Genomic DNA, 16,487 nt, shown 5'->3' with positions numbered 1-16,487 from the left:
TCAAGTTTACAGTGATTTTAAAACAGCTTTTGAGGTGTAATCAACATAAAAGAAATGGCCGTATTTAAATTGTCCAGTTCCTGAAGTTTCAATATATCTCTACAGCCACTAAATCACCACCACCCCCAGGAGAGAAGACATGTGACTTCCAAAAGTCTCCTCCCATTCTTATGAAATCTCTCCTGTTGCCTCTCTCCCCCCCATCCCTGACTTTACAGCAAACCCTTATCCTTTTTCTGTCACTATAGATTAGTTTTTATTTTCTAGTTTTGTATAAGTGAAAAAAATACAGCTGTTCTTTATTTGCTATATTCTTTCACTCAACATAATTTACTGTGAGATTTATCAACATTGCATATATATAAATAAGTCCATTCCTTTTTATCGCTAAGTAGTATTCCATTATGTGGATATACTACAAATTATTTATCTCTTCATTGTTAACAGACATTGAGTTATATCCAGGTTTTCCATCCACCTCCTTGTCTTTTAAGTTCCTTCACATTTTCCATTCTTTTCTCTCTCTCTGATGTATTTTTACTTACTGCCTCAGATTATTAGCCCATGACCTTGCATGTAGTGGGTTGAAACCTATGGAATTGTCAGTAGTTTACCATTTTGACCTACAAAATTGGCAGTTTCATATAGTTCAACATAGAATGTTTTTAATTTTTAAAGTAGTTTTTAATGTCACTTTTTTTTTACATTTAAGACCTCTGCCTGATTTACTTATAAATTAAGCTATGTAAAAAGTTATGCATAATGAAAAATAGACTGATACTATATTAGTAGTTATTGTGTCTGGTTGGTAAAATTATGTGGTTTTTTAACTCCCTCCGTTCTTTTGTACTTCTTTGTCTTACATATGTGCTTATATAGTAAGCACTGGAGAAGATGATGGCACCCCACTCCAGTACTCTTGCCTGGAAAATCTCATGGGCGGAGGAGCCTGGTGGGCAGCAGTCCATGGGGTCGTGAAGAGTCGGACACGACTGAGCGACTTCACTTTCACTTTTCACTTTCATGTATTGGAGAAGGAAATGGCAACCCACTCCAGTGTTCTTGCCTAGAGAATCCCAGAGACGGGGGAGCCTGGTGGGCTGCCGTCCATGGGATCACACAGAGTTGGACACGACTGAAGTGACTTGGCAGCAGCAGCAGCAGCATAGTAAGCATAGCTTACTTTCTATTTTCTAATAGAAAATAAAACCTTTTTTAAAAATGGAAAAATCTATGTATTTTTCTAGTTTGCATAATTTATTTATAAATTATTCTTTATTTTTCTTTTCTTTGCAAGAATCATGGCAAGAATCAAGGCATTTTAGGGACTTCTCTGGTGGTCCAGTGGTTAAGACTTCATGTTTCTGCCACAGGAGACAGGAAGAGACCCCTGGTCAGGGAACTGAAATCTCACATGCTGTGTGGTGCAGCCAAACAATAATTTTTTTTTTTTAAAGAGCCATGACATTTTATAATAAAACATGATTTTTAGAGTTGGTTAGATTCTCTTTCATGTCACGTGACTTAGGCAGACTGTCGAGTTTGTCTGAGGCCACTGTTCACGTGTGTAAAGTGGTAACTCAGTCTTCACTGTGAGGTAATTATTAACATATTACTGTCCTTTTTCTGTTTTCCCTGCCCAAATTCTGCCTTTGGTTGGGAAAGTCACTCAGTCGTGTCTGACTCTTTGTGACCCCCATGGACTATAGCCCACCAGGCTCCTCTGTCTGTGGAATTCTCCAGGCAAGAATATTAGAGTGGGTTGCCATCCCCTTCTCCTTTGGTTAAGGCAATATAATTCTAACCTCACACTTGTCCCCTTAGTAGTTTTGAAAATGTACCATTTATTTTGTTCCTTTGTCTTTAAGAAAAATTAATGAGAGAAAACTGAGTAATGTGTTATTTCTTTTTATAAATAACACATTTTAAGTTCGATGCAGGATTTGCCTGTCTAATAATGACTTTAATGACCATTTTCATTTGTTTCTTGTTTGAAGAATATCAAAGAATATTCCAACAACTAAAGATGTTGAGCCACTGCTTGAAATAGATGGAGATATAAGAAATTTTGAAGTGTTTTTGTCTTCAAGGACCCCAGTTCTTGTGGCTCGAGATGTGAAAACCTTTTTGCCATGCACTGTAAATCTAGACCCCAAACTGCGGGAGATTATTGCAGGTGGGTATCAGTAATAAGTTTAATTTGCCCTCTCTGAAGTGCTAAAAAATTTTCCCATTTCTAACTTGGCTGTATAAGTTTCTCCTGCTCCATGAAAAAAATGGGAAATATTGAACCAAGCACCACCCAGGGAAGTTAATGAAACTGAAGATGGGGGTCTCAGCATCCTCTGGGAATGCTGGGAAAATGCTGTTTGTTAAACTGACCTTATTATGTTTCCCATCCTACACACCTGAAGCATCACTGGAATCAAATTCCTTTTGCTACGCAGTTGCCACTTGAAGCTGTCAACCCACTGTGATTTTTCTGTCACTAGTCTTCTGTTTTTATATCTGTATCCAGAGCAGTAAGAAAGTTTATATTCCTTTCAAAGGTTAAATCTGTGGGCTAGAACTTGATGATAATGACGTGAAGGTTTTGGATAAGTTAAAGTTGCTCTTGAGGCACTACTGTATGCTCACAAAAACATGTTACTGTCCTTTTTCTGTTTTCCCTGCCCAAATTCTGCCTTTGGTTGGAAAGTCACTTAGTCGTGTCTGACTCTTTGTGACCCCCATGGACTGTACCACACTCAACCTTTATTAGAACACACATTCTTTTGTGTGATACAATACTGCTGACCCACCTTTGCATTTTCCATGAATTATGGAGAGGGAGAGACTGTACTTTCATATGTTCTTTTTAAAAATACGTGTTATAAGGCTGTTGTCTGAGGTGTATTTTCTCACTGTGGAAGTGTTGGTGGTGGTTGTTCAGAGGTGGACGTGTCATATGGTTTGTAAACCCACAGTCTTAGCTAACATTGTACTTACTACATAAGGATGAATTGCTAATATTTAGCAAAACTGTCAGAAGAATTGTTAGAATAGCACAAATACCTTGAAAAGTCAGGAAAAAAATTCAGAATTCTGGTAACTGAAGAGAAGAATACAGACGTTGGTGACTTCACATGGTGAAAAAAACTTTCATGTGAAGTAGTTGAGTGCCTCTTACTAAGAATGTCTGTGGAGTATTCAGAGTTCCCTGTCTGCTTCTGTAAAGCCAGTTGGAATCTTTGGCAAGAGTGATATAATCAATCACGTTTTTTTCTGTCCGGTAACTAAAGGAGGAAGTGGTAATTGGACTAGTTACTAATGTTCTATTTTCTTTTGCCTTCTGGGGTATCATTTAATCTCTTAGACGTTCGTGCTGCAAGAGACCAGATTAATATTGGAGGACTTGCGTATCCCCCGCTACCTCTGCACGAGCCTCCCCCGCGACCGCCTTCCGGCTACAGTCAGCCAGCGTCCGTCTGCTCTTCGTCCACCTCCTTCAATGGGCCATTCGGGGGAGGGGTTGTGTCGCCGCAGCCTCATAGCAGCTACTACAGCGGTATGACAGGACCCCAGCACCCCTTCTACAACAGGGTAAGCAAGTGCCTGGCATCTTAAATTGAAGAATTTCTTCCAGGAAAAGGCTAGAAGTGTTCTGCTAATGGAGTCTGTTACCATTTTGAAACTGTGCTTTAGCTGTAAAGACAAAAAATGTTTGAATGTAATATTTTTTAAAAATCAGAAGATTTTTGAATCTAAACAGGTTCTAGATCTCAATTGAGTCTGAATAGTAGAGACGCTTTTTGCTTTGATTTATTGTCCTGATAAGAAAGTGAACTCTGTGGGGTCAGCAGTGATTGTCCTGAGCTTCAAAGCAATCTGTTTTTCTCTTGGTTTCTAAACAGATTTTCCATTTGTTGTATCTTGTATAATTTTTATTGGCATTCAAAACAATGGTAATTTTTATCTTAGTTCAGTAAACCTATATTCAATGTGATACAGCTTTTAAATGTGAGATAATGGTGGGTCCTAGTGCTTGAAGGACTCAAATGATATTGGCCAGATAGCATGTAGTCTATTTCTAGAGCTTTATTTCACACTACCTTCAGTCATGTATAATTATTTTCATACTATAAATATGATAATTTTCTACTTCAAATGATGAGAGCTCAATTCATTATCAGCAGTATTCAGACCCTGTCGAGTTTAGTAGCTCCAAGCTATCCTCATTTTAATGGTCTTAAACACTAATATTTTCTGTAGGAAAACAGAACAACAGCCCTACTATTATATTGGGTTGGTCAAAAAGTTTGTTCAAGCTTTGCCATAAGATGGTATGGAAAGGCCTGAATGAACTTTTTGACCAACCCAATATTTTCTGCAACTGAACTCTAAAATCCATTGTTCCTTTATTTTTGTTGTCTCCCTCTTTAGTCTGAAGTGAGAAAACATAGGGGCTAGCATGCACAGATGGAGAAGGAAGTGGCAACCCACTCCAGTATTCTTGCCTGGAGAATCCCGGGGACGGAGGAGCCTGGTGGGCTGCCGTCTGTGGGGTCGCAGAGTCGGACACGACTGAAGCGACTTAGCAGCAGCATTCACAGAAGCCAATGCATGCCTAAATAAACTTGCAGTAAGCTAGAAAGAGAAATTTGAATAAATGTGGCAAAGAAGAAATTCTAGAGTTTAAAATTTTCAGTTTTTGAGAAATGTTTTAGCCATGTAAGTAATTAGGTATACCATCTTTAGAGGTCTTATGAATGTTATTCCATCCTTTTACTCAAATAAGGAGGAAAAGGTGGAATGATAGCATTTGATAACATACTTCATCTCTGTAAACTTTAACTGAGTGCTAGGCAGTGTGAAATTCAGGTTTTTATTTAGCAGTCTTGAAATCTGCTGTAATTTTACATAAATGTCTCAACTAATAATTAGATGACAATTGATGTTTTGAGACCAAGAAGTTTTTTTTGTAATTACCATACCATCTAGGTGGAAACTTTGTGTTCACTAATTTCTTGTGAATAACAATGATGTATAATGCTTTAGTAGTGTTTTATTATTTTTAAAACATTAAAAAATTCTTATGCTTTTAGATTTAGTTATTTTTTGTCTGAAAGTTAAAAGCTGAACAATTTTCTTAAAATGACAGGAGTGAAAAAGGTAAGGGAAGATGTTACATCAGTGTAATGAAGTTTAATATGTTTTAATCTTTATTTTTAGCCCATATAATCTGATAGCTCATGTTTATATGAAGCTGGCTACAGGTAAATCCTGCAGTTATAGATTTCCTCTAAACAGTGGATTCCCCTTTTAAATAATATCCTTGCTTATTTAGCAGATAGCGTAAACTCCAGGGTATAAAGTAAAATCTAGCAACTTGGAGTAACAGTATTCCTTGAAATCCATGCTAGGAGGTTCTTAAATAATTCAGACTATTTTTTTTGGTCTTACTTAAGGCTAATCTTTATTTGGTAAAGAATAATACTCAATTAAGATTCTATTTTGCTTTGTTTTGGTGAGATTGTGAGTTAATATTTGTATTTGTAAATCACTTAGAACCTGACACATGGTAAACCACCGATAAAAGTGTTAAATGTAAAGAGAAACTCTGGAGTCAACTTGTAAAGTACAAAATTTTAGTTGCTTTATAAAAAGATTGTATTAAATCAACAATATACAAATTTAAATAATATGACTTAAGTTTGGGTTTGATATCTTATAGAATTGAGTGAGGCATTTTTTTCTTCTGTTTTGTCACTTGCATTTAAAAATTTGGAGTTGTATTTTGTTGGTTAGTTTCATTTGATAAAGCTCATTATACTTTGATTTCGGTAATTGTTTTGTCACGTGTTTTCTCCATAGCCATTCTTTGCCCCCTACCTTTACACGCCAAGGTACTACCCTGGCGGCTCCCACCATCTCATCTCACGTCCATCAGTAAAAACGAATTTGCCCAGAGATCAGAGCAATGGCCTAGTAAGTATAAAAAAGGGTAACTAAAGTATTAAACAGTCAGCATAGAAGTTTGCTTATTTCCTTTCTGTAGTAAAAGCACAATTTATTTTATAAATAGTTTCAAGAAACATAACCTATTACTAACACAAAATGTATTTTGTTTTCATTTTGGTTAGGATCTATGGAAGGAAAATGACTAGCAGCCTCAGGGAATGAATGATGAGTTGTTTACAACCAGAGTTTCTGGCCTAGAATATATTGTTTGTTATATAGTTTTTACAACTAAACTTTTACATCTGCTAATATCTGGTTTCTTTTTAAAGGACATTCATATATGATATCTTTATCTATCTAAATATATGCTAGCCCTATGTATAAAAATTAGCACATATATTAGAGGAACACTTTGATTGAATAGCAGGAATTAAATAGGGCAAGGAAATTATCCAGATGTACTATTAACTCTAATCCAAAGCAAAATACATTTGGACCTAAAATTCTAGGTGTTACTGATGATAAACTTAGTTTACCAATTTAAAGAAAGACATTCCCTGCTAATGTTTTCTTTTTTTTTTTTAGGAGGTAAAAGCTTTAGAACTTAAACTGTTTTTTAAATTTAAAAATAATATCATTAAAGAAAAAAGTCTGATCACATCCAGGTGTCACTGTCACGTATTATTTTAGCATCCTGTTCATTCATCATCCTTGTTTGGCTCAGCCTGTCACCTTTTACCCACACTCTTGTTTTGTGTTGCTAGGAGGTTATCAAGGAGGATGCTGCTGAGGGCCTTTCTTCACCCACAGACTCCTCGAGGGTAATGGAGTAGTCTTGTGGTGTGGGCCGTGAGCCTCTCCCGCTTTTGCAGCAGTAACGACTCTTAATCGTGATGACAGCGTTTCACTAACTCTGCATCTGTGGTGTGATGGGCTGCTAGTGTAGAGTAGCTGAGTACTAATAATTATAGCTCACGGATTAATTTAAAAAGCTAATGTTTAACTTTACCCTTCATTTCCTCCCGCTTTTCCCCTTTTTCAATGACGTGGGGTGGGTTTTGTCTTTTTTCTTCTTTGTTCGTCCAGTAAGGAAGGGGTTCTTCCAGCAACCACCAGGAGCATTCACTTGGTGGTATTTGTTCCTTAATGTTGGGCCTTATTTTCACATTTGCCTGTTTTTTCCCTGAAATTGGTACTGCACATGTAGAATATTTTTGAAAATATTCATACTTGACCTTGAGACTACAAAAAAGACATTGTGAGCTAGTTTGATGTAGACTAGGAATGGATCCTCAGTGACCCATGCTTAATCTCGGTGCCCTCACTTAGTGTAAATTCAGTGCTGCTACAGTGCTGCTTTTCTTTACCTTTATACAGCTGGCCCTTAAACAGTGCAGGAGTTGGGCCACTGACCCTCCTACCAGCCTAAAATCCTAAGAGTCTAAATTAGAAACTAGAACTTATAGTCAGCCCTCCAGTGTTAATCTTTCATCCTGATCTGTGGTTCTGTGTCTCTGGATTCAGACAACCTCAGACTGTGTTTGTGTGTCAGTCGCTCAGTCATGTCTGACTCTTTGCAACCCCATGGACTGTAGCCCACCAGGCTCCTCTGTCCATGGAATTCTCCAGGTGAGAATACTGGAGAGGTTTGCCATGCCCTTCTTCAGGGGATCCTCCCAACCCAGGAATCGATAGACCCTGGGTCTACTGCATTGCAGGCAGATTCTTTGCTGTTAGTATTGTTATATTTACCGTTGAAAAAAATCTGCATGTAAGTGGACCTGCACAGTTCAAACCTGTGTTGTTCAAGGGTCAACTGTATTTATTAAAATAAAATTTCCAGTAAACAAAGCTAGTCCAGCATGTAAAGGGGATTATTTAAAACTTTCCCCCCAACACTTTAGGATGGGTTTCTTTAAAAAAAATAACTTTTGTAGGAAGTCACTTTGTGTATTTATTATTTAAGTCTTTGTACTTAATAAGTACATTTAATATGATGAGACTTATAATCTTCATTCAGTCAATGAGGAATTTTAGGAACCCAGTTTGTATTTTTCAGTTCTGTTGATTTATTTGCAGAATGTTATGCCCATGTAAACACCAATTTAATATAAAGAAATGTGGCATAGCAGTTGGAATTAATTTAGTGAAATAGTGCATCCTGAATTTATGCATAATTTTTAACTTAAAACATGCGCTTGAATAGGCAGTGGTTTTGTAACTTTAATTTTCTTTGAGTTAATATTAGTGAGATAGAAAGAGAACCATTTTGGTGTTTCCATTGAGGGGCTGATGATTCTTTTTTAAGTCATTAACATTTTAGCTGAAGTGTTTGAAAGACTTCATTATCCACGAATGATAGACACAATAAACCACAGTAATTTCATTTGGGTGTTAGGGGAATCTTTAGTCCATGGATCATTGCCGCCATATGCAAGAATGAGTTTTAGTTTAGTCAGAGAGCCTTTAATACATAGATTCATGCATGCAATGCAATTGTCTGAGCTGAAATTCCTCAGCAAACTTTTGATGAAAGTTAGGTCCTGTGAAGAATTTGATGGTCTTAATGACAGAGACATGCTGAAATAGCTATTCCCATCCTTAAGGACAAACACTTGTAAGTAAAAGGTGTCTGTAATTTCAGGGACCAGTGAAGGAGCATTAGGCAAATTTTAAAATGAGTTTTTGGGGAAGGGGAAATAATGCAATTCTTAAGTTGTGTGTATAAGCCCAATAACAAAGAGTAAACATGCTCTGAATATATTAGTGCCTTTGTTTAGTGAAATAACTGTAGGATTTTCTGTTCTTTTAATATTAAGTGATAGTTTTATAATTTGCTTAGTGAATAATAGTTGCTTCCCAAGCCTTCTTTGCTTTTAAGAAATTAACAATGACAGTAGCATGTAGCATGTATTTTGCAGTAGACTAGTCCAAGTAGACACTTAGTTCAAAGCCATGTTAAAAAAAACAGTGGTGGAAATATGGAGAAGTATATATCCAGGGGAACATCTTATGGGATCTTTATAACTGAACCAGCACAGAAGTAGTTAATGTAAAATTTTTTAGCCCTTCATGGCTCCTGTGACTTGCCAGACCTGTAGTAAAAGGCTGTAATTCCTGAGATAAGAAGACTGCAGACTGAGTTCATGTCTGCCCACTCAACTGTCCCCCTGTGGGCAGCCCTTGATGACCAGAGCTGCTCATGGATAAGCAGGAGCTACGTAAACATTTTTGGACAAATTGTCTTGTCAGTGTGGACACAGAATAATGAGTTAAAAAAAAAAACCCACCTGATCGCAGAGAGTCAACCAGCCCTCTGTGATCTTTTCAGTATAGATGGTCTCATCTTATTTTTTAACCTCAAGAAATTTCTCATCAACCTTTATAAAGTGGATCCTTATGAAAAACAATTCGGTTTTCTCACATTCAGGAACACTGTAATGACTATGACTTTTGAAGGCCAGCCAAGACTTACCAGATAAATTACAGATATGTCCAGGTGTTTCATGAAGGTGAAGATGCAAAATGTAAGCCTCTGTGCTGGCTTTCTTCCTCTGTGATTGTATAGTAGAGAAAATAAGTGCCAAATCTTGGAAAACTGACAAAGAATACATTAACATTGGGCCCGAGATAGGATCCCCAGGATATTAGAGATAGAAAGGACTCGTGTTTTTCAGACTTTCAAAGCAGAAAAGACTTTTTAAGAAATGAAATCTCAACCAGAATTTCACTTTATGAAACCAGTAAAAACAAGAACTCTGTCTTGGGGGATTTGTGTTGCCTCTGGGGGAGCCTCGTGCTCTGTGCTAAGTCATGTCTGACTCTGTACGACCCCACGGATCATAGCCCAGCAGGCTCCTCTGTCCATAGGAGCCTCTAGGGAATAATACTGGAGTGGGTTGCCTTGCTCTTCTCCAGGGTATCTTCCCCTCCCCAGGGATCAAACCCATATCTCCTGCATTGGCAGGTACATTCTTTACCATTTAGCCACCTGGGAAGCCCAGAGAACACCAGTACCCATGGTCTAGTCCAGCACCATGCTGCAGGTGTACCTGACCTGAGGCTCACAGGAGGGAGCCCTTGGTGCAGAACTGGAATCCGCATGGCCAGTACCTGGAAGCGTTCCTCACCACTGTGCTGCCCCCTTGCCTCCCTTAATACTAAGCCTGACTTGGTCAGGAGCTTGGTGTTCAAGGTGAATAGGTCCTGGTGATTAGCTCTCTACCTTGAAGAAATCACTTAAGCTCTCTGATACTGCCTCATCTGGAAAAAGCAGGCCTTACCTCATAGGTCTGATTTAAGGATTACTCAGCCTTCGCATACTTGAATTACTTAATAATTATTACTATTACTACCATCCCAGAGGCCAAATTCCATGGAACTTTAAAGACTCAGAAACTAAAACTGTGTTAAATAACCTCTCCTCAGGGGTAGGAGCGGTGCACACATGCTCCAGTCCTTTTAGATTAACTCGGCCCTTTATCTGTTGATGCTTTTCTGGCCCCCAAAGGTGGTTTGATTTCCTAGAAGCAGTTTGTTTTCCTAGAATTGAGAAGGATTTCCAGGTTGTCTGAATGCTCCAAATACTTTACACTTTTGAAAGCTTTCCAGGAGAATTTCACTTGGTGCCTTTACCTTCTTTCAGTCCAGGCCCCTCTAGGAAGTAGCAGCATTCAGATCACTCAGTAACCATGAAGGGATGAACCCACCAAGGAGGGCCTTTCATGAGCCAGGTGTCCTCAGTGGCATTTTGTTGTGGTCTTTCAGAGAGTTGCCCTTTGAAAGAGTCATATTCGGTCTATTTTTATTTACAGTGTGGCTACTCATTTTTCAAAGGAGGGAGTGTTTCCTTGAAGACGATGTTTTCCAAGGAAAGAGTAATGGAGGATTTCTTTTATCCTTGTATCCTTCCTTGTATTACTTACCATCAAGTCCTTCACATGCCTGTGCGATCATTCACTGTTTCACTACTGCAGTGGGATGGGTAGTGAACAAAACTGATGGAAACCCTGGCTTCCTGGAGCTGATGGGTTGGAGGGCTGCCAAGAGGGGGGATGATCAGTGCTACCAAGTCACTCTTTCTCGACCTTCTCTGCTGCAGGGTTTGTTCAGTACCTTTAGATCAGCTGCTTCACTGAAAAGGCATAAAACTGATTAGCACAACGTTGGATGGTAAAGAACTTTAGAAGCATTATTAAGAGCAGTATCCTGCCTTCTGGTGTGCCATTACTTTTACTTTTAGAGATGGATGAAAATTACTGAATTAATAAAAGTCCTAGAAATGAAGGCTTGGTTTTCATTAAATTGAATCGAGTTGGTGGAATAACCAAGTGAAAAAACGATGGGACTCCACTGTAGATCATTTTATTTCCACCACTGATTTAGAACTAGTAACCTGTTATCAAACAAATGGATGTCCAAATCATGCCTGTCTGTCATGGATGTCTGTCATCGTTCAGGAGCAAACTTGGACAAGAAAGCTAAAGATGCCATGGGTAAGGCAGGGCACATTTCAGGTTTCCCTGGGCTGTAGTCATAGGGTGGGTGCTCCCTGCCAGCCCCCAGGACCTTCCCTGGAGATTCACTCACACTGTTTAAAGCAATTTAGTAGTGCATTTTTATTAACTGCTTTAGTTTGGAAAATTATTAACATTTTTTTCTTTCATAAATAGTGAAAAACTATATTCACTTCCAGCTTCAAAGTCTTTGTGCCAGACTTCAGCTCAAGAAAACATTTTTCCTAATCACTAAACTACAACTAAATTGGTTGAGACACTATTGAAGAAATAAGATATTGTAATATCGATACCATTGAAATCCTAGAGTACAGTTAAAAGTTAAAAAAAAATAACAAAATCATATTTTGAACTTGAGTTTTTTAAAAAGATTGCCCTTTGCATGTGGTATCAAACCTCATCTGTCAGCTTTAACCTACGTATTATTTCTCATGTAGTTTGAAGAGAAAGTTACATTTTCCAACTTGATAACAATAGCCTTCTTTTGTGTTTTGGTATCTTGTAGAAAACTGTAATCTCATCAGTGCTCCTTTTTGATAGTTTTTCAAGTTTCCACAGATAATTCGTAGTAACTTCCTAAAAGTACCTATAGTAAGTTTAATATGTAAACTAGAAAGCAGAGTTCCCATGAAGTGTTCCAGATAGTGAACATGTTAAAAGAATATTGTAAATTGACTCAACATTGTTGGTTATTTCTAGATTATTTGAACTATTTTGAGAATATTTACCACCAGCCTAATCTGTGCAGAACAATAATTGATAGCTGTGTGTCAGCTTTGAATTAGGGATTTAAAGAGCTACATCGGGAATTTCCTACTGGCCCACTGTTTAGGATTCTGGACTTTCACTGACAGGGACCAGGTTCAATCCCTGGTTGGGGAACTAAGATCCCACAAGCCGTGCCGTGTGGCCAAAACAAAAAAATAAAAAAAGAAAACTGCATCAGTAAAATAGTTACCTTACTGATAGTGTGCCAATATTTTTTCACTGTTGCATTTATGATTTCTTGAGCTGCTAGGCTCTTATGGCCTTTCTTTTCAAATGATACTTCAGTGCATGCCCAGTGAAACAAAACCTAAATCTGAAAAGTATATTTCTGAACATTAACTATTAGTGTGACTAGAAAATGTTTTATGAAGAGATCATGTGAATTCCAAGTATTTAAACCTTACTATTAAAGGTTGCAATTAATTGGTCTGAAATTAAAGAGTTGCAGTTTTTTAATCAGAATGTTAAAAATTAATTTTTAAAATAATTGTATATAGTAGGATTATTGACTTTTTTTTAGCAAATTTGATTTATCTGGTTTTCTTGTTAAATGTATGGCCCATGGCTTATTCTTGTAACAGGAAGAATATTAAATTTGAGAGTACAATTTTAAAATTACCAAGCACACGTTAATGAAATTAAATTATGTGTGTGTGTGTGTGTCTGTTGTGTGTGCACGGGTGTTCCTTTGTGTTGCTGCAGAGATGGTGTGTTCAGAGTTGTGGGAAAACAGTGTCAGAAGTGCTGCCTATGTTTATCACAAAACTGTGTTTGATGTTTTCCTTTAAGCTCGTGTCCTTCATTCTGTTTTATTCCTTCCTTAAAGCCGTGTGACTCTGGGTTTAACAAACAGAGACAGGTACAGAAACTTTCAGTGAAATCTTCCTCATTTTTCTTATTTTAGTCTGTTAGAAGCAATCATTGGCAACTTCCTGCTGGGCTGTTTATAAACCTATGCTCATTTCAGTGCCTTCGGTTTATTTTTAATAGCTGCTTTCAGCCTCTGCATGGCTCTCATTTCTGGCTAATCAATTCTAAGCTTGTTTGATAATTTACTGAAGATGATGATGTTACAGAGTATAGTTTTAATCTACTTACAATATAAAATAATATAATTACATCAAAGTAATTTAAATCTGTTTTGTTTTACTTTGACCTGGAGGAATTCTGATTTGTCTATATTTTGAAGTTTGTAAATATTTAACAGTCTTAAGCAAACTAACATCTTCTGCATTCAGTTTTCTGTGTTAGAAAAACAGTTTTTTAGTAGATTGTGATATATACTGAAATGATCTTTCCTTGACTTATAACAGGTAAATTTCAAGTAAGAATATGCATGATAAACTCTTAAGTATTACCATTCTGTGTATTAAGTAATGTTTTCTATTAAGAACTTAACATATTGAATTATTGAATATACCTTTTCCTTGTCAACTATTGTACTTTTTCTTCTTTTGTGAGGTTTCCATCCAAAGATTGTTGTTTCAATACTAAGGGTTATTTGGTTTCAAAATAATTTTATTGTATATGATTACTTTAGAAAAACTGGGCGAGTAGTTACCATTTCTCTTTTATTCAAAGAAGCATATTGTATTTTAATATATTGATAATCTACTCCTTATCTTGGTAAGATCCAACTCACAAATAATCAATATTCTGACTATAGCTTTGATGGAATTACAGGGTACCCTGTGTGTCTTTTTCTTAGAAAACTCCTAAAAGTCATTCAAAGATAATATGTATCTTCTACATAATCCCCAGTGAGGGACAAAATATGTTTTCAAGTGATAAAATGTAGAAGTCTTGAAGGATCGTGAAAGTAAAACAATGTGGAGTTTCCTGTTTCAGAGGAAAGAGTAGTGTCTTTATTAATGTGTCTGTCTTGCCAAATTCTCTTGAGTCCCTTCTTAAAGGGAATGTTACTCTCTAACATTTTATATTTCCCCTGCCCCCCCCCACAGACAGAGTTAATCAGTTCCATGTCTGTTATACTTGTTCTTTTTAGCACAATTAAAAAGCTTTTTGTGATTAAAAACTTTTTTTACTTTAAAATAATTTTAGACTTCAAAGGTACAAAAATGTATTCCCCTAATATTAACATCTTTTCTAATTGTAGTGTATTTCTCCAGAACAGAAATGAAAATTTGTACAATACTCTTAATACAGGCTTTATTTTAATCTTACCAGTTTTTCCACTAATTTCAGTTTTCTGGTCCAAGATCCAGTCCAGTTGTATTTTGTTATTTCTCCTTACAGTTTCCTAATCGGTGACAATTCCTCAGTCTTTCCTTGTCTCTTATGATCATAAAACTTTTGAAGAAAACTGATCAGATATTTTGTAGACTGCCCTTCTGTTTGGGTTTGTTTACCGTTTCCTAATGATTAGAAGGAGATTATACATCTTTGCAAGAGACCCACGGAAACGTGATGCATGTCCTTCCCCGTGTGTCACATTTGAGGGTCTGTGAGGGCCTGCATATTCCCAGTGGTCATATGGACCTCAGTCACGTGGTTAGGGCAGCATCTTCTAGGTTTCAACACTGTGAGGTTGTGTCTTTCCCTCTGTAATGAATGAATATTTAGGGGGAGATACTTTGAAACTCTGCAGATAATCCTGTTCCTCCTTATACTTTTCTCATGAGTTTCAGTGGTGTCTTGTGTACCGCCACTTTTGTTGTGCTTTCCAGGTGGTAATTTTCTTTTCCGTTCTACATTTATTAATTGGAATTCCATAAGTAAAAGCTGTCTCTTCTTCCTCACTAACTTACTCAACTTTTTATTTATATCAGTGTGGATTCATGGCATTTAATTCTGTGAATTATAATCCAGTATGATCATTATAATCCAGTTATAATCCAGTATGATCAAACTGTGCATTTGTGATTTATCTAATCACTGAAATGTAGACAGTATAAATGTACCCAGAAGGAAGAAATAGGTTGAGGAATGAAAACATTTGAAAAACAGTATTAAAGATCATTTAAAAGATAAATACTGTTCAGCGATAAGAAAGAATGAAGTATGAATCCATGCCATAGCATAGATGAACCTTGAGAATATACTAAGTGAAAGAAGTGAGTTACGAAAGGTCACAGATTATGTGGTTCTGTTTAGATATCCCAAATAGGCAAATCCGCAGAGACAGAAAGTAGGTCAGTGGTTGCTAGGGGTTGGGACTGGGTGTTGGGAGGCATGAAGGTTGACTGCTAATAGTGTAGAATTGCTTTTTAGGGCTCTGATAATGTCTTAAAGTTGAGTGTAGTGATGGTGTCACAGCTGTGAGAAGATACTCAGCATCACTGAATTGTGTACTTTAAATCGGAGAATTGTTTGTGAATTATATTTCACATAAACCTGTCTAAAAAGAAAGAAAAAACAAATATGGTTATTAAAAATTCACAGAAAGCATTTAAAGTTTCCATACAGATAGTGGGTAATTAACACTTACATATTGGCTGTTCTCATCCAGGCAGAAAATAGAACTATGTATAGAAATATGAAAACTAAATCGTGGAAATACTAGTGTTGTGCTCTACTTAGTATTTTTTAAGTAATTGAACTTCAGACCATATAATATATGGCATATTTTAAATTTGTATTTAATCAAAAACAAGCTATAAATAGTATATTCCAAATCATTAATTTACAGATTTTTATGGGACTGTTTTACACTTGTAAACTTGCTGAGGCTCCCTCTTATAAAATGACTACCTTACTGTCTGTTCAGTATGGTCTCATTTGCTAGCTATATTCATATGTAACTAGGTATATTTTGTTTATATACTATGTGTGTATATTTATCTATCAATTCATAATAGAATATTATGTTATGCTTTCATGTTACAAATAATGTTTAACAAATAGCTCCCAGGCAGTTTTGGCTGTCATCGTCTACTTCTTTCTTGATGATGACAAAAGAGGCAGTAGAAAATTTAAATTGACACATCCTTGGGGATAGGATAAATGATATTTATCATTTTAAGACTAAATTGACTGGTAAACAAGACAGATCATTTGTAACATTACCCTCTATACTTGTTGGCTTGTCTTCTCTTTATTTTGGTTATAGTTTCTATAAACTCTTTAAAAATAGACAGTGGCAACAAAGAAAATAGGAAGTTGTAAGACCTGTTAAGCTAGGGTTCCAGTCTGAATCTACTACTAACTAGCTGTTTATTCTGTGAGTTTGAAGCCAAAACTTACCTCTTTGGACCCCAGTGACCACATCTGTAATTGAGGAGATTCGTATGTAATTAGCCACAG

The 16,487-nt window shown here is 36.7% G+C and overlaps 1 protein-coding gene across 14 annotated transcripts in view; it reads left to right on the top strand.

Annotated features, from left to right (window-relative positions):
* The window catches only part of KIDINS220 (kinase D interacting substrate 220), a 91,251-nt gene that overhangs the window by 62,657 nt on the left and 12,107 nt on the right, over positions 1-16,487 (top strand). For 3 of the 14 annotated variants that reach the window (XM_027966491.2, XM_027966490.2, XM_027966502.2), the window contains exons 23-27: positions 1,998-2,176; positions 3,356-3,582; positions 5,854-5,967; positions 6,705-6,761; positions 13,051-13,083. In XM_027966491.2, the coding sequence (XP_027822292.1) occupies positions 1,998-2,176; positions 3,356-3,582; positions 5,854-5,967; positions 6,705-6,761; positions 13,051-13,083 (610 nt within the window). Of the gene's footprint in view, positions 1-1,997; positions 2,177-3,355; positions 3,583-5,853; positions 5,968-6,704; positions 6,762-10,754; positions 10,818-13,050; positions 13,084-16,487 lie in introns of all 14 variants that reach the window. The other 11 variants (XM_027966496.2, XM_027966495.2, XM_060411841.1 and 8 more) reach the window with 5 other exon arrangements.

The sequence above is a fragment of the Ovis aries genome, chromosome 3 (assembly GCF_016772045.2).
Source record: "Ovis aries strain OAR_USU_Benz2616 breed Rambouillet chromosome 3, ARS-UI_Ramb_v3.0, whole genome shotgun sequence".
In the NCBI taxonomy this organism is placed as follows: Eukaryota; Metazoa; Chordata; class Mammalia; order Artiodactyla; family Bovidae; genus Ovis; species Ovis aries.
Note: the sequence above shows the minus strand (reverse complement) of the source record. Positions and strands in the feature narration are given on the sequence as shown.